At 33.9% G+C, this 25,251-nt stretch overlaps 1 protein-coding gene across 3 annotated transcripts in view; it reads right to left on the bottom strand.

Annotated features, from left to right (window-relative positions):
• Positions 1 to 1,296: 1,296 nt before the first annotated feature.
• PKN2 (protein kinase N2) overlaps positions 1,297 to 25,251 on the bottom strand; it is a 134,622-nt gene continuing 110,667 nt past the window's right edge. For all 3 annotated transcript variants that reach the window (XM_061411356.1, XM_061411355.1, XM_061411357.1), the window contains 8 exons: positions 25,153 to 25,244; positions 17,500 to 17,676; positions 12,908 to 12,970; positions 11,280 to 11,356; positions 8,066 to 8,208; positions 4,499 to 4,606; positions 3,950 to 4,030; positions 1,297 to 3,863 (listed from right to left, as the gene is read on the bottom strand). In XM_061411356.1, coding sequence (XP_061267340.1) covers positions 3,660 to 3,863; positions 3,950 to 4,030; positions 4,499 to 4,606; positions 8,066 to 8,208; positions 11,280 to 11,356; positions 12,908 to 12,970; positions 17,500 to 17,676; positions 25,153 to 25,244 — 945 coding nt within the window. In that variant the 3' untranslated portion in view covers positions 1,297 to 3,659. The remainder of the gene's footprint in view (positions 3,864 to 3,949; positions 4,031 to 4,498; positions 4,607 to 8,065; positions 8,209 to 11,279; positions 11,357 to 12,907; positions 12,971 to 17,499; positions 17,677 to 25,152; positions 25,245 to 25,251) is intronic.

The following is a 25,251-nucleotide window of genomic DNA, read 5'->3' on the forward strand; positions in this document are numbered from 1 at the left end:
ACAGTGATATGTAAAATAGAACTTGAGCTCCTCTAGAGAATTTTAGCACAGAATGTAAGTTCTATTGCAATTCCAAAGTTTGTTATCCCCATAACAGCGGTGCTACAGAAATCCATCCTTGGCAACTCTATTTCTTCTGGGTGCCTGCATTTCCAAAGTCAGCTACCCTCCATCCTGGCTCTTATCCTCTCCAACTTCCAACTTCTCTGGACTACTCTCTGAGTATTCTCACTCTTGTGCTTGGATACTCCCTAACTCTTAGATGCTGAAGCCTTAGTGTGTCCAGATTCATGCTCAAAAGTTTGTTTGACTACTGTGGAGTGAGGAATTGCCAGAGACCACTTTTATCTTTAATGAGACTAGCCATGACTCAAAATATTGTCCTTTTGGATGTCTGAGAGCTTCTACTTAGTCATGATACTAGAAGTAGAAATCATGCAAGATTTTTGACACTTAGAAGATACTTTAAAAACTTACCTCTATTTATGTATGTATATATTTATATACATATGTTTATAAATACACAGTTATATTTGTATATACATATGAAGCTTATATCAGAGAAACACTAGATATCAAAAAATAGCTAGAAGGTAAATAAGAATTCTGAATTAAAAATACGATCCATGGGTTGGCATTTGCTCTTTTGGGTTTCTCATACTCACCCCTCAGTGCTTTGGAAAGATTAGCAGCACTTGTAAAACTTCTGTTAGACTTCAATCTATAATGCAGCTTTCACTTAGTCAACATATAATGTGATTTACACTACGACCTTAATTTGTGTCACAGAGATAGCATGGATCTTTTTTACATTTCTAAAATATTCCATTCATAATTTTTGAATAAGATGACTACAAAATGGCTAGTAATCTGTTTTCGTTTACCTATTTTCAAAAAGTCATGTCCTAAAATTAAATAAATTAATCTCAAACAAAAGTACATATAATACATTTTAGCATTAATGTATACCATTCTTCATTTATGAAGACTTTGGTGCTTTCTTTTTTGTACTTTTCTATACTTAGTGTCTAGCACACGGAAGGCATTGCATAAGTAACCACTGAATGAAAGATGCTACTAAACTTATAGGAAAAAAATGCAAAATGTTCCCAGTATTACCAGTGAAGTAGAAAATTCGGTTGGATTCTTAATGATTTTGCCCTTCCCCAGGACTAAAAGTACCTGCAAGAAGATTAACTAAAGCTAACTTGTCTTCAGGATATTGAATATAGTAAAGCTAATACATATTTTGACCAACAGTAAGTTTCCAAAAGGAAATAATACTTAAAAACAAAATTACAAATTACAATCTATTTAAACTTTAATTTGTGCATTTGTGGTAATTTATGACTGCAAAACACTTTTTCTTAAAATGACATAAAGGCACATTTCACTTGAATGCATAGTGTACCATTCTAAAATATCCTAATTTCCTTACAAAGTGCTTGAGCAGTCACTTACACATACAGTAATAACAAAATATATTTACACTCTATAGAGTTTAAAAATTTTTAATCTGACTAAAATATATATATTTTTAAAACTACAGAAAAAAATTAGTGCTTTCTTCAGCTTAATTGTGTGAATATACCCTGCCCTCTAATTTTTTTAGTGATTGACTTTAATTAAAAAAAAAAATTCTGTACACTGTGTAGTTACAAAATGCTATGTCAGTTTTTAATGCTAAAAACCTATTTTAGACATTGCTTTCTATGCATATTTGAGAACCAGAAAAGGTGAGCAGACTGTACCTCAAAAGTATTTAGTGTTTTTTAATGTTGTATTAACACTGTTTACATTAAAAGCAGACAGTTTGGCTAAGATCCTCTATTGTCCTTTACCAAGGAAGTGAACTGGCATTTTAAAATAATTTTAAAACAACATATTGCTCCCTTTTCCTATAAGATTTTCCCCAAAGGGATCATGGTTTATAATCAATTTATAAGGAAATAGAAATTATCTCTGAACAATTTTAACTGTTCTCAGAGTATAGCAAAAACATGCCAACATACCCTGGCAAGGTGGAATATTCATATATGTTTTAAGCTCAAAAAACCTCTATAAATCAACAGGATTTCATTTTCTCATAGGATTTAAACTTCAGCATTTTTAAGACATAAGACAATAGTGATTAAATGGTTAACTCATTATTGGTTAGTTAACAACTTGCTCTTCCTGAGGTATGACAACGCTAACACACTAAGCACGGAATCAAAGATGTTATTATTGAACTAAGGAAAAACAATAAAGTCATGGACTAGGAGGGAAAATAACTGAAACAAAACAAAACAAAAAACCAAAACTCCAGGCAAGTAGAAAAGTCATGGCTTGCAAAAAGACTTTCCTATAAGGGCATTAAAAAGCCACAAATGGATCCTTGTACAAAGTATTTGATCAAATTATTTTTGAGACTTTTGAGGTACAGCTTTAGTGTTATAATAATTTTTATAAAATATAGACTGTTTTATCAAAAATATTTATACATTCTGTTATAATATATTGCTTCTGCCCTCAGTAACTGCCAATATAAAATCTGGATCCAGTGGCCTAAAATGTACAAATGCACTTAATGTAAATGCTGGAGTCTGAGGTGTCTGCTTGGCCACTGTACAAAAGTGATGAAGTGGTGAAATTAAATAATAAACCTACAACATAGAATACATTACAACTTGCACATATACATGTTCACAGCATGTATACAATGATAATCCATATGTTTTAACAAAGATATAGTTCCCTTCTACAGTAGACACAAGAACAAGATGAACTAGGTTGATAAATGTACAATGCATATCAAAAAAAGGAGCAATCAGTTCACTGATTCTGGAAGAAAGTGTGACTGAATGTACTAGGCATCCAGACTTTGGGAATGCATACAGGTAACAGTGTCTTGGTTCAGGAAGATCATTAAGTCCTCATTCTTAAAATTTTAAGTAAATGCAGATGTTTAGTTGTTCCTGTTTGTTTCAGCATGGTTGATTTAATAAGATCGTTTGGCAAGTAGCTCAGTTGGAAAGCTATGAGGCTCTGTTAACATGGTTGGTAAAGATAAGGCAATAAAAATTTTCTAATAAATATAGAAAATGTATAATACAAGACATCAATTCATTTCATTTTAAAAAAGCCCCAAAATGTGCACAAACTATTACTACATTTTTTTTGGATACTACAGTAATTTCTTTAAAAAAATAAGAGCATTTGCCTTATTCAAACAGAATCATACTACGTGTGAATAGTAATAACATCCTAAGCCCTCTTTTCCTCTTTTTGTAAAACACACCTAAGGAAAATTAACTAATTAACTTTCCTTCCATTTAAGGCAGGCATATGGCAAAGCTAGGGACTGCAGAAGAGTGTTTTTTTCCCCTCTGATTTTAAAAAATAAGACTATTGATCCAAAAGTATTCATTTGTGATAGACTTTCATGGCCGATGTTCATTCAGCTTAAACTCCATAAAACTGTTTCCAGTGTTCAGAATTTTGTTTAAAATACATTGAAAAGCCACTTTTCAAGAAGGTATTAGAATAGTACTTTTAAACACATCTTCATATGTTTAAAAAAACTCAGCTTTTGTTGGCACAGAGAGCAAATGAAGGGCTGCTATTTTTAAGAGGTCTTCTTGTGAGTCAGTCTGCTTGGTTTCACAGTGTGTAGGAACTTAACACCAATCAGCAATGTAGTCAAAATCTCTGAACATTTCTTGCTCCTCTTCTGAAAGTATCCTTGGTTCTCGAGGTGGAGTCAGAATAGGTGCTTCTGAGGTAAATTCATCATCAAAATTACTAACATCTTCCCGTCCTCTAATTGTAGGTACAAATGGTGGCTTAACTTTTTTGTCCATCAGAGCGCTCCAATCAATTAGCTGGATTACAAAATATAAAATGACCAGTTTAGTTTCCTACTTCTAACTGCTAGAGTTTCAGAAAATTTGTAAACTTTCACACTTACTCGGAAAAATGGGTGTTTTTTCACATCCTCTGCATCTTTTTCACCAGCTCCAAGGCGTCGCTCAGGATTTCTTCTTAATAACTAAAACAATACAAAGGAAGAAAGTAAGTATAAAACCAGAGATTCACTGAGAAGGATTCTCGTAACTTGCAACCTTTTAGAGTTTTTTTTAGTATGTGTTTGTCTAAACCATGAACATCTAAGACTGAAAAACAATTTCTAAAATGCTACTGGGACATATTCTTAATATCAGTCAGTTCAGTCGCTCAGTCGTGTCTGACTCTTTGAAACCCCGTGACTTCCCTGTCCATTACCACCAGGCTTCGCTGTCTATTACCACCTCTCTGAACTTGCTCAAACTCATGTCCAATGAGTTGGTGATGCCATCCAACCTTTTATCCTCTGTTGTCCCCTTCTCCTCCTGCCTTCAATCTTTCCCATCATTAGGGTCTTTTCCAATGAGTTAGTTCTTTGCATCAGGTGGCCAAAGTATTTGAGTATCGTATTTATTTTATAAATAAAATATATATATTACAACAAAATTCTTACCCTTCTCATTATTGAAATGGCTTCTGTAGATAAGAACCTTGGATACCTTACTTCATCATTTACAATACTGTCAAAGACCTCCTCTTCATCATCACCAGGGAAGGGAGACTAGAAGAAATATCCCTGAGTTAGTCAAAATGTGTTTCAATATAGTAAAATCTTATCTATTCAAAGTTCTGAAATACAACAAAGAACCATGTAGTGAGGAAACTAAGAAAAAGGAAAAGGAAAAACAAAATCAAACAAGAACCCTCCACCAAAACAAATAAGGACTACAAGAAGCTACAACAGATACACAACAGATAGGTATCTATAATCCAGAGGACACACCATATACACTTATTGAAATCTTGTGGAAAGACAGAAGGAAATGCAAAAGGTGAAGTGTTACTACAGGGGGAAGCACAGTTTGTGGAGATACATCAGACATGAATGTGTTCTGAATTCCAGTCAGTATTAAATTAATAATGGCAAAACACAATTAGAGACAATTTGACTGTACTAAGAAGCAACTGTAAACAAAATTAAACTGAAAGGAGCCAAAAATCACATTATTTTCAGGCATATTTAATGCTCTATACACAACAGGTCTTGAGGCAGTTCAGCAGAAGAATGTTAAGATGGTTGCTCATAGTGACAGTAATTATGCTGAGTAATAAAAAAAGTAGTTAAATAAACATTCAGTATAACAATTTGATGTACATAGGGATAAACTCTCAACTACACTGAAAATATGGCTATGAGATATGACTTATTACCTCAGAATTTTAGACACCTTAGAGTTGGCTGCTTACTTCCTGTTGGTTGTTAAAGAACAAGAGCCAAGCAGAAAGCGGTATCAACAAGAGAGGGATCTCTGACCTGAGGAACCTATGAAAATCATTTCAGAACCCAACATACTAAAGCTGAACTGCTAATATTATTGTTTGTATCTAAGAAAATTTCAAACTTTTCAGTTATCAAAATTTCAGTTTTGGCCTGATAAAACTCAGGCTTGTTGTACAAAATCAGGCTTGTTCATTTACTCACTCAAAATACATACACTGAACACCTGTTATATGGGACAATATAATTTCTGGGATTGATACAATAAGTCAGGGGAAAATCCTATTTCACAAGGATTTTCAATGAGAATTTCATATGGTAATACGAAGCAATTTTGACTCCTATGTGATAAGTAAATTTTGTATTTGAAAACTCACTCCACAAGTCTTTGAATAGTGAAAATATATTTACATACTTGTTAAGCTGTTAAAGTTTTTTCTGTAAATAGATTTTAAGCTAACAGTACTAACAATGGAAGGTTAACAAATCTATTTTAAGCACATATTAAAAGAATTCAATAGTCTGTTCAGATGTCAAGGATCTAAGTCTAGTATCTAAGGTTATTTTAAACTTCTCTGATACCTTCACTCTTCTTTGGCACAGAGAAAGGGGACCTGATGTTAGCTTATTCCTAGGGTTGATTCAAGTCCTCATAACTCATACAAATTTGAAAATATGATATATCCAGTGAGTTTTCAATCATTTGTTTTAATAGAGGAATTAGATATAAACTTTAGCCAAACCTCACTTTTATAAATTTAAGAAAAGGTAATGCTAAGATTTCACCAGTGCTATAAAATTACAAAATATATGTACCAGTGAGTTTTAATTTTCTTTTCCCAATTCTCCTTTTATGGAGGTGCTAAAAAGAAATTAAATTGCAAAAGGCAATTGTGAAGAAATAGCCAGATTCACTGTCTTTTATCTCCTAGTAAGAGCTTAACCAATGAGAAGTTCCTTTAAACAATATGAAACAGGAACTTCCTCACTATTCACTGCCAAATCTCCCTGATACTTTAGAATCAGGGGGAGTAAAATTAGCTGGCTCTTAATTCTATAGTATTTGATAACAGACTCTCATTTTTTGCATGTCATCTCCAAAGAGTAAATTTTAAGCAAGCACCTAATTTTTGGTAACAAATCTCATACATAATTGAACACTAAATTAAAAAAAAAAAAAGCAACAAAAATGTTACTTAAAAAATGTTTAAGTATATCAGAGCTTATAGAAACAACTATTATGGTACTTCTGGCACTTGTAGAAAGTAAAGAAAACTGTGAATAAGGTGTAAAATATATCTTTCTGTCTTAAAGCACTGTATGCGTTTCTCTTTTCTAAACAGAGGTGAAATAAATTTGTGTGGATCCCCTATCTTGGAGGCAGCAAAGTACAATGGTTTAGAGATTAAGTTAAAATCCAAGCTCCACTATATGAGAGCTGTAAAACTTTAAAGTTCCTAACTTCTTTGTGTCTCTAATTATGCATATGGAAATAAACATAAGACTACTATTGAGCTCATTAAAGGTTGGTGAAAAATTAAGTGAGCTAATACTTATAAAGCACATAGAACCGTGCCTACCTAGCACATAGTATATATTTTAATTCACTATTTCTTTTCCAAGTTTCCATTCCAATTTACATATCAAAGGTCACTGTCAGTGGTTGAACTAAAATCATTTCTTTACTTGTTTGGGATAAGTGCCACTAAATGACAATCACAGAGCAAAACTAGAAATTTCTGACATTCAACAATTTAGCCATTCATTCATTCAGCTACTAGTTCTGTCATGCCTAGAAGGTTGGTCACTGGCATTGGAAAAACTGCAGAACAAGGAACCAATTCCCTAAGAAAATTTTTCTTTCATCTCAAGACCATCAAGCCCACCTAGGTAGTTTTCAATTACTTGTCTAAAAAATATTTACTCTTTCTTAATTCCACCCTAATTAATCATTTTCAACAATTTATAACAAAATAGATTAATCTCTTCTTACTATTTTATTAATTAGATATAATTCACTGTTTTCTAAGTGGTAACAATTTCTGTGTAAAACTAAGTTATTCCCAGAAATTTATTTTAAATTAATATAAAGAAAATAGTAGGAAAAAAATGTTAATCTTTTCAATTCTGCTATATTGCTTCTGAAGGTAACATTTATTTCTGACCAATGCATAGCTGACTTTTCTTTATAGATACAGAGTACATTCCTTTTATCAGTCTTCCTGCTTTCTATTTCCTATGAAATGATCAGTCATGTATGACTGTGTTTAAAAATCATACAATATAACCATGCAAGTGTGCTAGATCCCTTCAGTCGCATCCTACGCTCTGTGACCCCAGGGACTGGAGCCCACCAGGCTCCTTCGTCCATGGGATTCCCCAGGCAAGAATTCTGGAGTGGGTTACCTTGCCCTCCTCCAGGGGATCTTCCTGATCCAGGGATTGCACCTGATTTCTTATGTCTACCTGCACAAGCAGGCAGGTTCTTTACCACTAGCGCCGCCTGGGAAGCCCATAGCAACACTCAGATAAACTATTTTCAAACCACTGGTATACATTCCACAAACATAACAACCTAAAAAAGACAGTGAAGGTGACATAGGATCATGAGCATTACTAATACATGTAAGTATTTATAAAGCTTAAGTTCTATTTATGCAGGAAACATATTAAGTGGTTTTATAAATGCCATGCTTTGTTCTCTCAATCATCTTTCCCTTTTATCTATCTTATACTACTTACCTCACCAACGAGCATTTCATATATAAGGACACCAAGGCCCCACCAATCTACAGCCCTTGTATAGGATGTTTCTGTTAAAACTTCTGGGGCAAGAAACTCAGGAGTGCCACAAAATGTGCTTGTTCTGTCTCCATATCCCATTCCTGAAAAAGATAAAATTTAGGTATTTGTTAGCAAAGAAAAAATCTAGCGTTTAAGAGTCAGAAGATATCGCTAGGAAGCAAAATTAAAGGTGTCCATTTGTGCATGGTGATCAAACTCAAAATACATCAAAGATTCTTTTTTTATATTTATTTATTTATTTTTTACTTCACCAGATCCTAGCTGCAGCACATAGAATCTTTTAGCTGTGGAATGTGGGCTCTAGTTCCCTGATCCAGAATCAAATCCAGATCCCCTGTACTGAGAGCTCAGAGTCCTGAGCACTGGACCACCAGGGTAGCCCATGAAAAAGATTTTAAAGAAAATGCTATGAATTAATATGGAGTAAACTGCAACTCTATTATTTAATTAATGGATAAAAATAAAATTTCCATGTTTCACTTTACTACTTATTTTTTCTTTCTTGTCATTACTTTATAAGTGCTGCTAAGAAGTTACAAAAGAAAAAAAAACTTATTCTAAACTTTAATTTCTACCCTGTCAATTAAATTTTTAAAATATGCTTACTTGCTTTATTATAAAAATAGCATTGAGTATAGTCTGAAAACTACCAAAAGCAAACCCTTGGATAATCAAGAGTTGAATCAAGAGTTGAATAAGTGTATTATATTATATAGAGATACAGTATTAACATTTTAGCTAACTGGTTTTCTAAATACATTCTTCATATTTAGTCACTAAATTGTGGCTGGTTCTTGCGGCCCCAAGGACTATAGCCTGCCAGGCTCTTCTGTCCATGGGATTCTCCAGGCAAGAACACTGGAGTAGGGCGCCATTTCCTTCTCCAGGGTATCTTCCTGACCCAGGAATCGAACTCAGGTCTCCTGCGTTGCAGGCAGATTCTTTACCGACTGGGCTACAAGGGAAGCCCAAATATGTTTCTCATAATACAGTAATAAATTAGTCAAATAAAATTCTACTTATTGAAGAAAATGTCTGAACGTATTCTAAAGTGTTAAAAGCTCATTCATCTTATGATGATCAGATCATCTTAGAAAGCTGACTTGGTACTTGGGATAGGAGGAGATGAGTCTCAGGTAGCTTATATGTGCAGGTGATACTTGAGAAGCATAAAGGATGAGCAGAAGCAAATAGAGTTGAGATAAGTGATAGTGGTGGAGAGACAAACACTGTAAGCAGTTTGGTTTTGCTGCAACAGAAGGTACTAAGAAGCAAGCTGCGAGAGATCTGGCTGGAGAAGGAGGCAGGCAGATCAGGTGAGGCAAGATATATCACGTCTTTGTCACTGAAGGTTTTTAGTAGGGACGTACCATGTTCAGCTTTGAATTTATACGGGCCTCTTTTGTATTTTAGCAATTATATGGCAGGTTGAGATTTGAGGAAGAAAAAGAATAGAGACAGAAAAGTTAAGAGGCTATTAAAGTAGCCTTGTTAAAACAAGATGATGATTGGAAATAGAAGGGAGATGAAAAACTTAAATATTGTTTGAAAAAAAAAAAAACATTAAGGAGGTAGATGTTAATACAATTTGGTGATTAACTGGATGTGGAAAGTAATGAAGAGGAGACAGTCCAGAACAATTTCACATTTTCGGATTGGGAGACAGGATTATGGCTCCATCAACTGCCAGTGAGACTGAGGAAAAGAAACTATTTCTGTTTGGATAGTGATTCAGGTACCTACTGACTGACTGTTCAAGTAAAACTGTCTAGTAGATAGTTGACTATATATGTTTGGAAAGGAAATGATAGATTTGGGAATCATTAGTTAGGAGAAGGCAATGGCACCCCACTCCAGTACTATTGCCCGGAAAATCCCATGGATGGAGGAGCCTGGTAGGCTGCAGTCCATGGGGTCGCTAAGAGTCACACGACTGAGCGACTTTACTTTCACTTTTCACTTTCATGCACTGGAGAAGGAAATGGCAACCCACTCCAGTGTTCTTGCCTGGAGAATCCCATGGACAGAGAAGCCTGGTAGGCTGTAGTCCATGGGGTTGCACAGAGTCAGACACGACTGAAGCGACTTAGCAGCAGTATATAATGGCTAGCTAAAAACTACCTAAGAATAGCAATGGGCTAAGGCCAGACTCCGAGGAACAAAACCATTTCAGTCAACAGTGTTTGGTACATGTCCAATACAGAGAGATCCAATAAAAGAAAAAAACTCACTGGATTCAATAATTAGGAGGTCAGTGGGTAAATAACGGACAAAGCTTTACAAAAGACATTCATTCATTTATCCAACTACTTATTAATTAAATACTCACTGAATACTCAAGATGTGCCGAGCACTACAGCATATGGTGGGAAGAAAGCTGAATAAGAAACAAGAAGTACCAGGGTAGAGAGGGAGACCATGTTTCCTACAATACAATGCATTAAATGTGCCTATTTACTGAATTAGGCACAGTGCCACAAACTGTGGCACTATCTCTAGCTGTCATAATACTCCTAAACAAGAAGAATTACACTTATTTTATAGCTGAGAAAACAGACTCCATGAGGTTAGAAGTAACTTGTCCAAAGACACAGAGCAAATAAGTGGCAGAGTCAGGCTTCAAGGGTGGTGCCTAAGCCCATGCTTTTTACACTTTCTTATGCTACATATGATTCAAATTGTCCCAGTTTAGGTATTTATTTACTTCTGTGTACACACACACACATATATATACATAAAATACATATGCATTTTTTCCTATTTAAAATGTTGAAAGTTTTAAGAGGCAGGAGAGGTTTTTAGGCATATGTAATTTAAATTTACTCTGCACAATCACAGCAAAGCAAAAAATCTGGTGATTAACCAATGCTTTCTTAGAGTAGTGACAAAATTATTAACCATACAAAGAGAGTCTTATTTTCCATACTGTGATTTCTGAAAACCTAATCTTATTCATGTTCACAGAATAAATTCTTAATAATTGTTATAGATTAGGTTATATGAGCAATCTGTAATATCTCAATAAAGAATAAAGTTTAATTTTTAATAAATTAAAAAATACATTTTGCTTTCCATAGACAAATCAGGAAAACTTCCAAAGAACAAAGCAATAGTAATTTATTAGAAAAGGCACTTTAAAATATCCAATTACCTTCTTTGCAAAGACCAAAGTCAGCAATTTTCACAAAGCCCTCTGTATCTAGTAATAAGTTATCCAATTTCAAATCTCTGTTCAGGATAAAAAAAAAGCAAAATGAAAAAAAATCAATAAAATCAGTAGATAATAAAGTAGAAACATCATTTTAATATGAGTTATACTTTCTCTTTACTAAAAAATGAGTTTTTTCATATTATGGTTTGAGATATACTATAAATACTATATTATAAATATTCATTTTCATTTTGGGGCAAGATTATTACTTTACAAAATATAATTTCTGAATATTCCCCCATTATGTAGAAAAGTAAGACTGTATCCAAGAGAAATGTTTTATTTATTTAAATATATATTTTAAAGCTTAGAAAGAGTTCATGTATCTTTCATGATACCTATACTTTCATGTTATTCAAGCTTAATAAATAAATAAGTTAATGGCCATGCCACGTGGCATGTAAGATCTCAGTTACTGTACGAGGGACTGAATTTGGTCTACAGTAGTGAAAGCGCTGAATCCAAACCACTAGATCACCAGGGAACTCTCAGACTTGTTTGAATTCCCTACATACCATCCATAAGAAAGAACTGTCAAATGAACAGCATAAATAGGGTATGAGCAAGCAGGTTTAACATTCTAAGAGAATAATTCAAAATAAAGAGGGAGTTATTAAGTCATACTAAATGATTACAAATTAACTTGAAAATATTTTATTCTTTGAGTATAATAAGGTCATGAGGAAACCATTACCTTGAAAACATTGTTAGAAGTTGAATAAACTCATGTTTATAGTCTTTTAATTCTGACTGGCCTTCCTACAATTTGTCTGATCTAGAGCAATGCTGTTCAAGGTGTTAGCCACAGACGAGCTCCTGGACTATGAAGTATTTCTAACTGGTTTACAATTTGGTAAGGAGTTTGTGTCAGTACATAAATCAGCTAATCAGCTATGTCCTCAAGTACACTTCATTAAGCAAGGCTTAATGAAGGAAGCAAAATGGCACAAGCCACTTATCATGAACAAATTTTCAGTAGTAGTAGTCTATAGAAATTTTCTATAGTAGATCAACTGAATAGAAATATTCACCAGGATGAATATTGTTGGTAAATTGTGTTATCATAGGCCAGCTTACCAGAGAAGGCAATGGCACCCCACTCCAGTACTCTTGCCTGGAAAATCCCATGGGTGGAGGAGCCTGGTAGGCTGCAGTCCATGGGGTCGCTAAGAGTGGGGCACAACTAAGCGACTTCACTTTCACGCACTGGAGAAGGAAATGGCAACCCACTCCAGTATTCTTGCCTGGAGAATCCCAGGGACAGAGGAGCCTAGTGGGCTGCTGTCTATGGGGTTGCACAGAGTTGGACACGACTGAAGCGACTTAGCAGCAGCAGGCCAGCTTACAATTTGACTATTCTAATTAGGTAATGGTCAGAGGACCAGAGAAGTTCATCATATAATTGTTATGTTAACTATGTCTTTCAAAATTGGGTTTTAACTTTTTTAGTGGTCACTTACCATATGAAAGAGAAAATTATGAAGATGGTTAAACACAAACTATTCTTAATTATCTTTAATTCTACTTCATATCAATAAGCAATTAGAAGATATCAAAATTTTACTCACCTATAAACAATTTTGTGTTCATGTAAATACTGCAACCCAAGAACTACACATGCAGCATAAAATCTGTTTCAAGAATTAAATCAAAGAATTTTAATAAATTCCACTGTTTTTGAATCCCAGAGTTTATACCTTTATGCTTTGAAGCAGAACTCTAGTCAACTAATTTCACAAATATTGAGTCCTTACTATGTGCCAGACATGTAAGATATGTGCTAAGTCTTTTAAAAATAAGAAAAATACAGTCTCTAAAATGGAAGGCATTAACTTCGTCTGGGTGGGGGTCACTTAAGTCCTTAAGCGTAGATATTTGATCTGGTTCTTTGGAAAAAATTACAATATGCCATTATAGAGGCAGAAGGATGTTATAAAAGGTAGAACTTTTGTGGGGGAAATATAGGGCATTTCCCTAAGAGGGAAAGGAATAGCGGTGTACAAGGCATAGCATGTTTGACAACCAATAACAAGTCTGTGGCTGAAGTAAATGCTGAGGGAAGAAGTAGTGGAAGATGAGGCTGAGAAGACAGCCTGAGATTTAGTTGCAAAAGACCCTGATTGTCATATTATGAACAAAGGCATACCTTGTTTTACTGCATTTTCACTGTTATTGTGTTTCACAGATAACTGTTTGGTTTTTTTTTAAACAAATTGCAGGTTTGTGGCAACCCTGAATAGAAACACAATGGGTGCCATTTTTCCAACAGCATTTGCTCACGTCAAGTGTCTGTTTCATATTTTAGTAATTCTCTCAATATGTCAAACTTTTTCATCACCATTATGTTCGTTATGGTGATCTGTGATCTCTGACATTACTATCGCAAAGGCTCAGGTGATAGTTAGCATTTTTTAGCAAAGTATTTCTTCATTAAAGTATGTACATTTTTTAAAAAGACAATGCTGGGAGTAAGTGACTGAAATAAAAAAAAAAACAAGAAAAAAAATAAATAAAAAGACAATGCTATCATACACTTAATAGACTACAGTATAGTGTAAATGTAACTTTTAAATGCACTGGGAAACCAGAAAATTCACATGACTCATTTTATTATGATATTTGTTTTAATGCAGTGGTCTGGAACTGAACTTCCAATATCTCTGAGGTATGCCTGTACTGAAAATTCTTCTTTTAGCAATACTAAATCAAACCATTTTAAAGAGAGCAGAATGATCAGATTTATGTTAGAGAGAAATTTCTTGACAGTAGTGTGAAGGCTGGAGTGCAAGTAGGTAGATATCCAGAGGGATAAGGAACAGATAAAGCTGAAGTGACAGTACCGATGAAAGATCATTAGAACCTCTAATGTAGTGACCACAAAGAGAATAAGAGATTGATTTAAGAGAAACTTTAAAATGAGCACAACAGGACTTAGTGTCTCATTAGCTATTAATATAAAGGATGAGGGAGAAGGAAAAGCTGAAAATGATTCTCAAGGTTTCCTTTTTATTATAATGAAGAGGTGAAGAAATAGAAGTAGCCCAAGTTTTGTGGGGAAAGTGAGTTTGTGTTTGCCTATTGACCTCAAATTGCCTCGGGACAGGTGAAGACGTCTGGAAATTGGCTAAATAGGTTTCGATCTTAGGAAAACTTCAACCAAGCTAGAATATTAACTCTTGAGAGACTGGACCATGTTTGTATTTTTCAGAGTTCAGCCTAAATGCTGAGCAAAATGCTTGATACACAATAGCCTTAATGAATGAGGAGGTAGGTCAATAATAAATGAATGAATTAAAAAATGCAGGGCTGTCTTCAGTGTAGAATAGCCTACAAGGAGACACGTAAGAGAATCTTAATTTTACAAGTAATACAAGGATATTTCCTCTATAAAAAACACATAACACCCGTACCCCAAAGCACAATTTTTCATTCATACATCTCCATCTCATCCTAACGCCACTACTATCCATAGAGATAATTGCTCTTATTAGTTTGGTGACTGTTCGCCAAACTTTTAGAATGCATTTATTTGTACATATAGATAATGCAGATATGTTTTGTGTTTACTTATTTTTATAAAGATGGAGCCATAATTTTGAGAATTTTAAAATTCAACTATTAATAAATATTTTATTATACATTAGATCTTAAATAATTATCAGAAGTGAAGTCCATTAAAACAATGTGATTCTAAACTTGCTTAAGGTATTTTTTTTTTAAAGCAAACTTATTTTGGTGGCAAAACAAAACTGTGACAATTATAAAAATACCTTGATTTCTCTTTTATTTGTAAAAAGACTGTCCTAATGATACTTAGTAAATAACTGAGTACAGGGAGTATGTTCAAATTAAACCTTTAAGATAAATATTTCACAGAAACAGAAAATGAAGCTCTCACAGAGTAACTAATTTAAAGTCACATAGCTAGAACACAGCAAGGCTAGGACTAATTTTGATTCTATTGTCTCAAGCAATAATATGTTTGCCTAGCATATGTGAGCCACCCCTCCCCTCGAGGTGTTCTACTAGTACACAGGATAGACATAAGTGATCATTGTGCCCCTTTAGTGAGTGGAAACAGACAACCAAAAATGTAAAAAATAAATAAGACAATTTCAGATATAAATAAAGTGGAATGGAGAACATAAAATATAAAACAGAATAGAATGGCCTGATTTAGACATTATTGATACAGTGATATTTTAGATAAAGTACTCAAGAAAGGACCTTCAAAGAAATGACATTGCAGGTGAGATCTGAATGATTAAAGGGAGGTACTGCAGATATAAAGTATTGCAATGTAGCATTTTATTCTTGTATTTCACTGGGGTTAATTGTTTCATTGGTACTATGTAATCTGTACTCTCAAAAATAATAAAAAGTGTGTTAATGCAGAATAGGAATTTACATTTATCTCAAAAAAGAAGCGTAACAAAACAAAAACAAAATGTCCATGGCAGTTAGTACAGGGCTAGGCATAGTCTAGATGGCCTGCTTTTAATTTTTAAATATGCAGGGAACAAATTTTTAATGGCCGCCTATTATTTTGTGGCTTTTGCCTCCTTTATTGAAAGCTTCACTATCCACCAGAACTAATGCCCTATTTATTTGAAATTTGAAAATATGACAGTACTACTATCTGTTCTGTTATACCTCTAATGGTTATGGTAAGAATCAAATAAAGGGAGGAAAGTAAAAATGTTACACAAATGTCAGTTGTCAGAATACAGACAAGAGATAAAGATTTTATAATAAACCCAATAAAGGTTTACTGAGCTTCCCTGTGGTAAAGAATCCTCCTGCCAATTCAGGAGATGCAGGTTCGATCCCTGGGTCAGGAAAATACCTTGGAGAAGGAAACGACAACCCACTCCAGTATTCTTGCCTGGGAAATCACATGGACAGAGGAGCTTGGCAGGTTACAGTCCATGAGGTCACAAAAGAGTTGGTCTCAACTTAGTGACTGAACAACAACAACAAACATTTACTAATCACTGGTTTATGATTTTTATATTTTGGAGGCAGAATTTAGATGTTGCAGGTAAGGAAAAAAGAGAATCAAGAATGACTCCTTGTGTTTTGGTCTGAACAACTGGTACATGGTATTACCATTTAATAAGAGAGAAGACTAGAAGAGCAACAGGCTGGGGAGTGGTGGGTGAAGTGGGGGGAAATGGAAAACATCAGGAGCTCATTTTGAGATACTTGAAATACTTATCAGCTACATAAAGGGAAAAGTCAAGTTGGCTGCTGAATGCTATTAGAGTTGGAAGTTTAGGAACGATACAAGGGCTGGACACATAAATTTGGTGAACACCTGCACATAGAGTATAGCTATTAAGAGTAAATTTTCCTGGGGTCAAATCCCTAGCTCCACACTTAAGAGCTACAGAACTGAGATAACAACAGGGGAGAATATATACACATTATGTTTAGTCACAAGTGTTTGTTATTATTTATTCTTTTGCATCTGAATAAGCAAAACTTCCATATAATGTCACACTCAAAAACTACAAAAAGGATTATGGTGATAAATTAAAATAATTAACAAAGTACCTGACATCCAGTAAGTATTCAGTGAAATATAAATTTTAAACAGTATACTCAGTTATTTATTATCACAAATCTGGATTCTACACCCTTCATTGGAGGTGACATGCATATCAATCTTTTATATTTTTTCAGAGATATTTTAAGCATATGCATTAAGTATTTTAATATTTAAGGCATACTATTTTAAACTACCCCTTAAAATGCAAATATAAATATTTCATACAAATATAAGATAAGAACTCTTCTAAATTTTTTTTTTCACTTAACAATGTACTTTGAGTATAGTTAATATTTAAAGTTATGGTCCCAGGTGGCATTAATTAGGGATAAAATATACTAGAAAAAAAAGAAATTCTACTAAAACAAACCTATATGGTATATCTAACTTATCAAGTGTGACTTAGGGTAATACATGAAATTTTCAACATGAACAACAGAGAAAAATAGATACATTTATATATGGCAAAAAGGCAAGTAAAGAGTTCTAAGACTCCTTCCTCTATTTTCCATTTGAGGGAAAAAAATAAATCTAAAATTCAGGGAGTTTTCTTTCTTCCCAGAAAGCAATCAGTCATGAAGAAACTCAGAGAAACGTCTAAATACTCACACAGCTCTTGGTTCAGAAAAGACATCAGTGTGAATGTGCATCATTAGGTCCCCACCGGCAGCATATTCCATTACAAAGCAAACATGCTCTTTGGTTTGGAAACATGCAAAAAGGTTCACCAAAAAGGGATGCCTTACACTGTTCACAGTTTCAAAAATTCTTTTTTCACACATCAGGCTGTAAGAGAAAACATTAAAATATCACTGGTATTTTTTTTTAAAGTTCTAGTTGCAAATAACATTCTTTAAAAATTACTAAACTCTTAAAATAAGCGAAGCTCTTAATCATTATGACTTTAAAACCATAAAATATGTCATTTTGCTATAAATGCTTTGAAAATTTGGGCTATGTGATATATAAATAACTTTAATCTAAATATGATTACCATGACATAAAATTCACTATTGATAGTATCAGAGTAGCACACATAAGACTAGTGGTAATCATAAAAATGTCTTAATTGCAAGTGAATTGTGAACATTTTTCAGAAATTGGTCAGAGGATTTAGGAACCTAAAGCATAATTTTAAAATATAGACTTTGTCATCAAGGTGATTTCAAGGATAGTGTATAATTCACAAACTATGGTATCCAAATATTCTATCATATAAAGCTGAGAGGTAAAAATACACTATATAATATTTTAATTTAGAAGGCTACTGGAAAATAAAGGAGTTTCATGGAGAATTCTATAACATGCTTATAGGAAGCTCTTGGAGAATGATACAATTTATCTATAAAATCTATATAGCTATCACAGGTTTTCCCTGTAAGAATTCTTATAAACTGTTTAAAAGAACAGTGGTCAAACTTATTGACTCTGAAACATTAATTTTGCCTAAATGGCAAGAAATACCAACCTTCTGTCCCCTGAAAACATTTAGTAAATCAACCTGACTTAAATCTCAAAGCAGAAATATATACACTGGTAAATTTACGGTGGATAACCAACAAGGAACTCTATTCAATAATATGTAACAGCCTAAATGGGAAAAGAATTTGAAAAATAGACACACGTATACATATAACTGAAAGGAAAAAAAAAACCTCAAAGCAGAAGAAAACCAGGTCAAACATTATTCAAATATAACTTTGAATTAACGTTTTAAGGACTCATCAATATACAAATTTAATTTTACATTTATGTTTCTAACATAAAATAGGCATTTTTTGGTTTGTTTTTGAGACCAGAATAAAAAACTGCTATTAAAGTTTGTTGAAAAGCATTAATAATGCTTTTATTTTTAAAATTAATGAATTGTTTAGATTTGTGTTTATGTGTATATGTGGTTGTTGATTTCAAAATACCAAACCAAAATTCTAATGTTAGAAGGAGGTAGACTCATTCTCCTTTCTTTGGGATCTCTTAAGAATTAATTTTAACAGGTTAAAGATTAAAGCATTTGTCTGGATATCCAGACTATATTGCTATGACTCAAGAAAATTAAAGAGAATTTTAAAACATTTAAAAGTATAACTGTTGTGTAGAAGGAACATGGAATTTTCAATGCTGTTAATATAGTTGTATTCTGAATGATGAACTAAAACATCTCTTCAGTTTTAAATACAGTAAATATAGCTCCTATGAAATAGTGTTTACAGTAGATCTAATATGGTCATATTCTAGATGAGCTCTTACCCTCTATTTCATACAGTTTGTTTATAATTTTATATATACTCAGAAACCCCCATTATAATTGCTTCTAGAGTGTTTGGCTTATGTCTACATACATTTGCAAGGTTTCTAAATGCTACTGCAAATTAAGTCACTATTAGAAATAAATTCACAGATGATTAAAAAGAAAAGTTAATAGCTTTGACTTTATCACCATTTAAATGTATTGGAAAATAATGTACAATTGGGCAAGATCTGCAAATTAGATTCTAAGACAAGTGATTTACTCAGTCTATCTAAATTGTGGCTAATTAGGATAAAATATACACATGAAATAACAAACTGACAAGATGTTTTGTTGTCAAGCAGACGACAAACATGGCCTCTTCACTGTGTATCAGTCATGCATGAATTACTAATCCACTACTGGTGAGTTACTGATTCTCAACTGGATGGGTAACTATAAGGTTAGACCTGTGTTGAACATATAAATGGTCTAAAGAACTGATGAGAGTGCTCCTTAAAATGGTTTTAATCCCATTCATAGAATTCTTTGATGAGGACTGACAATATTGATGAGGACTGGATATAGACCTTAGGTAAAGGAGGAAAGCTCTTTTACAGACCCAAACAAGAATAATAATTTTAAGCATGTTACATCACACCAAAAAGCTGCTCCATAAGTCTTTAAATTTTCCCAATTTAATCTAAATTGTATGTTCTCCTTAAAAGTCCATGAAAAACTTGAAACTTTATTCATTTTGTCCAAAACATTTTTCCCTAAATTGTCATTTCTCCTCTCCATGTTCCCACATATCTTCCATCTGCCAAAGACCAGCACAATCCATTCTTCTTTACAAGGTCTTACCTACATCCACCAGTGCATTGTCACTTTGATGTTTCCCCTTTTATGAGCTGTGACTGTCTGTTGTTTATCTTTAACTCAAGCATATCTAATTTCTTTTATTTGCATAACGTATTTATGGTTTATCTCCCTAAGTGACTAGTTCAATTCTAACATTTTTTTTTTTGCATACTTCCTTTAGTACATTATTAGATATGTTAGAAACTTAAAAACTATATAAATAGTTATTTTGGTCAGTAGAAAATTATATCACTAATAAGGCTAATCTTAGGATTAAAGCATATATATGTATATATGATAATATATAAAAAATCTGGCTAGCCATGTTTTTGTTCTGCAACTGCAAAAATGTACTTCCAAGTCTATTCTTTTGCTTGGAAATTTGAACTGGTACAGAAACCAAGCTGAATGAGGAGGCATAACTGTAACATATATTTAACATTCTTACTTAGGAGTAGGGGAAGATGGCACTCAGGAAGTTCAACTATTGGTAGGTGGAAAACGTGATCTTCGTACATGAATTGCATTACTTTGAAGTTAGTGCATAATTTATGTAAAGGCAGTAAAAAATGTTCAAACTTCCAGTTATAAGATAAGTAAGTACTAGAGATATAATGTACAATATGATAAATAAAATTAACATTGCTGTATGTTATATATAAAAGTTGTTGAGAGAATAATGAGTTCTCATAACATGGAAAAATATGTATTTTTCTATTTTTGAATTTTGTATCTATATGATGCTCACTTAACTTACTGTGATAATCATTTCAAGATGTACATAAATCAAATAATGAGGCTGTACACCTTAAACTTATACAGTACTGCAGGTCAATTCTGTCTCAATAAAAGCAGCAGAAAACAAAAACAAACCAAAAAAACAAAAAATAAGTTGGTCTGGAATTTTCTATAAGTAAAATAATAAGATTCATACTAGAAAAATAAAATTTAGAAAATAAAACTGACATTAAGAACCATCAAGTATTCCAGAAATACCTATTAAAAAACTGCACTTATATGCAATAACATTGAATTCTATGGATCTATTAAAAGAATGAACTGAAAAGTGGATATAGTGGATTTCTGTTTAGTTATTTACTATTCAGACTTTCAAGTTACATTATTTTTAAAAACATGCTAATCTATTTTCTTATTTCCTAAATTAATTTTTTTCTTGCCTTCCTATAATTGTTCTCTTTCTGATGCTTTCCTCAAATTCCTCTAAGAGCGAGTTTTATTTCTCACTCTGAATTTTATATTTCCCTGTTTCTACTGGAGATTATTTTACTTCCATGTTACCAAATAAGTGAATTTATAACTGAAGTAAAATGAAGATCACTCATCAACCTTTCACTAAGGCTAGATTAATTCTGAATAAGGTCCGGGAGTAGGTGATGGACAGGAAAGCCTTGTGTGCTGCAGTCCATGGGGTCACAAAGAGACGGACACGCCTGAGGGACTGAACTGAGATTAATTTTGTTGTTGTTCAGTCGCTCAGGCATGTTGGACTATTTGTGACCCCATGGAACAGCAGCACACCAGGCTTCCATGTCCTTCACCATCTCCCAGAGCTTGCTCAAACTCATGTCCATTGAGTCAGTGATGCCATCTAACCATCTCATCCTCTGTCGTCCCCTTCTCCTGTCTTCAATCTTTCCCAGCATCACAACCTTTCCTAACAAGTCAGCTCTTCACTTCAGGTGATCAAAATATTGGAGTTTCAGCATCAGTCCTTCCAAAGAATATTCAGGATTAATTTCCTTTAGGATTGACTGGTTTGATCGCCTTGCAGTCCAAGGGACTCTCAAGAATCTTCTCCAACACAACAGTTAAGCATCAATTCTCCGGCACTCAGCCTTCTTTATGGTCCAACTCTCACATCTGTACATGACTATTGGAAAAACCCATAGCTTTGACTACACGGACCTTTGTTGGCAAAGGATTTCTGCTTTTTAATACACTGTCTAGGTTTGTCATAGCTTTTCTTCCAAGGGCCAAGTGTCTTTTAAGTTCATGGCTGCAGTCATCATCTGCAGTAATAGGAGCCCAAGAAAATAAAGTCTCCCACTATTTCCATTGTTCCCCCATCTATTTGCCATGAAGTGACAAATGACATTTGGGACCAGATGCCATGACCTTCGATTTTTGAATGTTGAGTTTTAAGCCAGTTTTTTCACTTTCCTCTTTTACATTTACCAAGAGGCTCTCTAGTTCCTCTAATCTGAGGTTATTGATATTTCTCCCAGCAATCTTGACTCCAGCTTGTACTTCATGCAGCCCAGCATTTCGCATGATGTATTCTACATATAAGTTAAATAAGCAGGGTGACAATATACAGCCTCAACGTACTCCTTTCCCAATGTGGAGCCAGTCCGTTGTTCCATGTCCAGTTCTAACTGTTGCTTCTTGATTTGCATACAGGTTTCTCAGCAGGCAGGTAAGGTGGTCTGGTATTCCCATCTCTTGAAGAATTTTCCATAGTTTGTTGTGATCCACATAGTCAAAGGCTTTAGCATAGTCAGTGAAGCAGAAGGACATTTTTTTTCTGGAATTCCCTTGCTTTTTTCTATAATCCAATGAAAAGTAAAGTGAAAGTCGCTCAGTCATGTCCGACTCTGCGACCCCATGGACCATAGAATTCTCCAGGCCAAAAACCTGGAGTGTGTAGCGTTTCCCTTCTTCAGGGGATCTTCCCAACCTAGAGATCAAACCCAGGTCTCCCGCATTGCAGGTGGATTCTTTACCAGCTAAGTCACAAGGGAAGCCAAAGAACATTGGAGTGGGTAGCCTATCCCTTCTCCAGCGGCTCTTCCTGACCCAGGAATCAAACCAGGGTCTCCTGCATTGCAGGTGGATTCTTTACCAACTGAGCTATGAGGGAAGCCCTCGCTTGCTATGATCCGAAGGATGTTGGTAATTTGATCTCTGTTCCTCTGCCATTTGTAAATCCAGCTTGATGATCTGCAAGTTCTCGGTTTCAATACTGTTGAAGCCTAGCTTGGAGAATTTTGAGCATTACTTTGCTAGCGTGTGACATGAGTGCAATTGTGTAGTAATATGAACATTCTTTGGCGTTGTCCTTCTTTGGGACTGGAATGAAAACTGACCTATTCTAGTCCTGTGGCCACTGTTGAGTGAGTTTTCTAAATTTGATGGCATATTCAGTACAGAACTTTAACAGCCTTATCTTTTAGGATTTAAAATAGCTCAACTGGAACTCCATCACCTCCACTGGTTTTGTTCATAATGATGTTTCCTAAGGTACACTTGACTTCGCACTCCAGGATATCTGGCCTAGGTGAGTGAGCCTACTACTGTGGTTATCTGGGTCATTACGATCTTTTTTGTATAGTTCTTCTGTGTATTCTTGCCACCTGTTAAAGTAGGGGTAATGTCCTCAGTTCAGTTCAGTTGCTCAGTCGTGTCTGACTCTTTGCAACCCCATGAACTGCAGCACGCCAGGCCTCCCTGTCCATCACCAACTCCCGGAGTCCAAACCCATGTCCACTGAATCTGGCTAAAGCTTCATCCTCTGATCCAGACATTCTTCTTTAATAGTAATATTAACATTATTCTATCTATATTTAATTGCAAAGTTTTTTTTCCTACAGAGATGTGGCTCAAAACAGTAACAATGTAGCAGAAAGTTATATAAACCACCAAGTAATTACCACTTTCATATTACTAACTATTATTTTAGGCTATAAATGAATTTACCATTATGGATCTGGAATAAAGCAAATATTCTTCCAGAAAAACATCTGACCGTACTATTACTGTAATTAAAAACAGACTGACAGTGTAATTAAAGGTTTGCTTTAACTACTGATGTAACTGCTAGCATATACTATGGTGTTCAGAATATTTTATAAATATTATGCAAAATCCTGAGTTGTTTTAGATCAAGGAAGAGTTTATTTTGACATAATTGAGGAGTATGAGAAACAGATAAAAAATAAATAGGCAAATCCAAAAGGAAAAGATTTACATAAAGGAAACGCTCATCTTTTAAGATTGATCCTAATTCTAAGAACTTCCCATACAATGGAAATATATTAAAAATAGCAATTTGATATATTACATGGCAATAATCCAATTCAGTAAGGCAAGTATTACCAAAAAATGTATTTTAAAAATATGTGGGTTAATTGAGGCTCAAAGATGTTCAGTGAATTGCCCTGGGATCAAATCATTAATTAAGAAGGAACAATCAGGACTAGAGAATCTTCTCACTCATAATCCCAGGCTGTTTTCATTACATAGGGCTGTCTTTTAGTAATATCAACTGATGCTTCCTGGTTCTTCTAAATATAAAAAAATGTCTCTTTCTGTAATAAAATGCCATTTTATTATACAACAATTTCCAGGTTGAACCACTCCATTAATTTGAGATAGTCTTTTTAAAATATATTCTCTAACCTAATTACAATATTATCCCCAAAGTCCTTACATTTTAATAATCATATATGAAGATGAATCCATACCAATTTACACACAGAAAGGAAAGATGCTGTGGTCAAAAGCTACCATATTAAGAGAAATGAAAATAGATACAGGTGTATTTTAAAAAGCAGAAGGAATTAACCACTTAACTGAAGATTACTTGTAAATGACATCTTATTACTTCTGTAGTATGAAATGAGAAATAGCCTCACCCAACCACAGATGTGTAACAGTTCCTAATTCATACAAATATTTCAACATTTCCAAGTATAAAAACTTATTAGAATTAGTTTAAAGATTTCATCGACTTTTTTTGGTATTCACCAAGCAGTAAAATGTCATAAGAATGGGAAGAGGGAATTAGCTAAAAAGAAAAACAATATTTAATCAATACCCACCTCACGCATTAATTTATTTAGTTTCTTTACTTATAACAGTTGATCCCTGAACAACATGGGGGTTAATCATGCATAATTTACAGTCAGCCCTATGTATCTGCAGTTCTTCCACATCTATGAATTCACCAACCACAAACTACGTAATATTACAGCATTTACTAAATGCAAAATATCCATATTTAAGTGAACCCACGTAGTTGAAGACCATGTTATTCAACAATCGACTGTATTATTGAAAGAGATAATTTTGTCATTTCGATATATACAGAATACATCGATTTTCATAAGTCATAACTTTAGAAAAGTGTAACAATTTCATTTTTAAAAACTAACCTGTCTACTTCATCTCGTGCCACAATGTCTCCTTTCTTTAAGGCTTTTATAGCAAACATTTCATTAGTGTGTTTATATTCAGCCAAAAGCACCTGAAAT

The sequence above is a fragment of the Bos javanicus genome, chromosome 3 (genome assembly GCF_032452875.1).
Source record: "Bos javanicus breed banteng chromosome 3, ARS-OSU_banteng_1.0, whole genome shotgun sequence".
Lineage (NCBI taxonomy): Eukaryota > Metazoa > Chordata > Mammalia > Artiodactyla > Bovidae > Bos > Bos javanicus.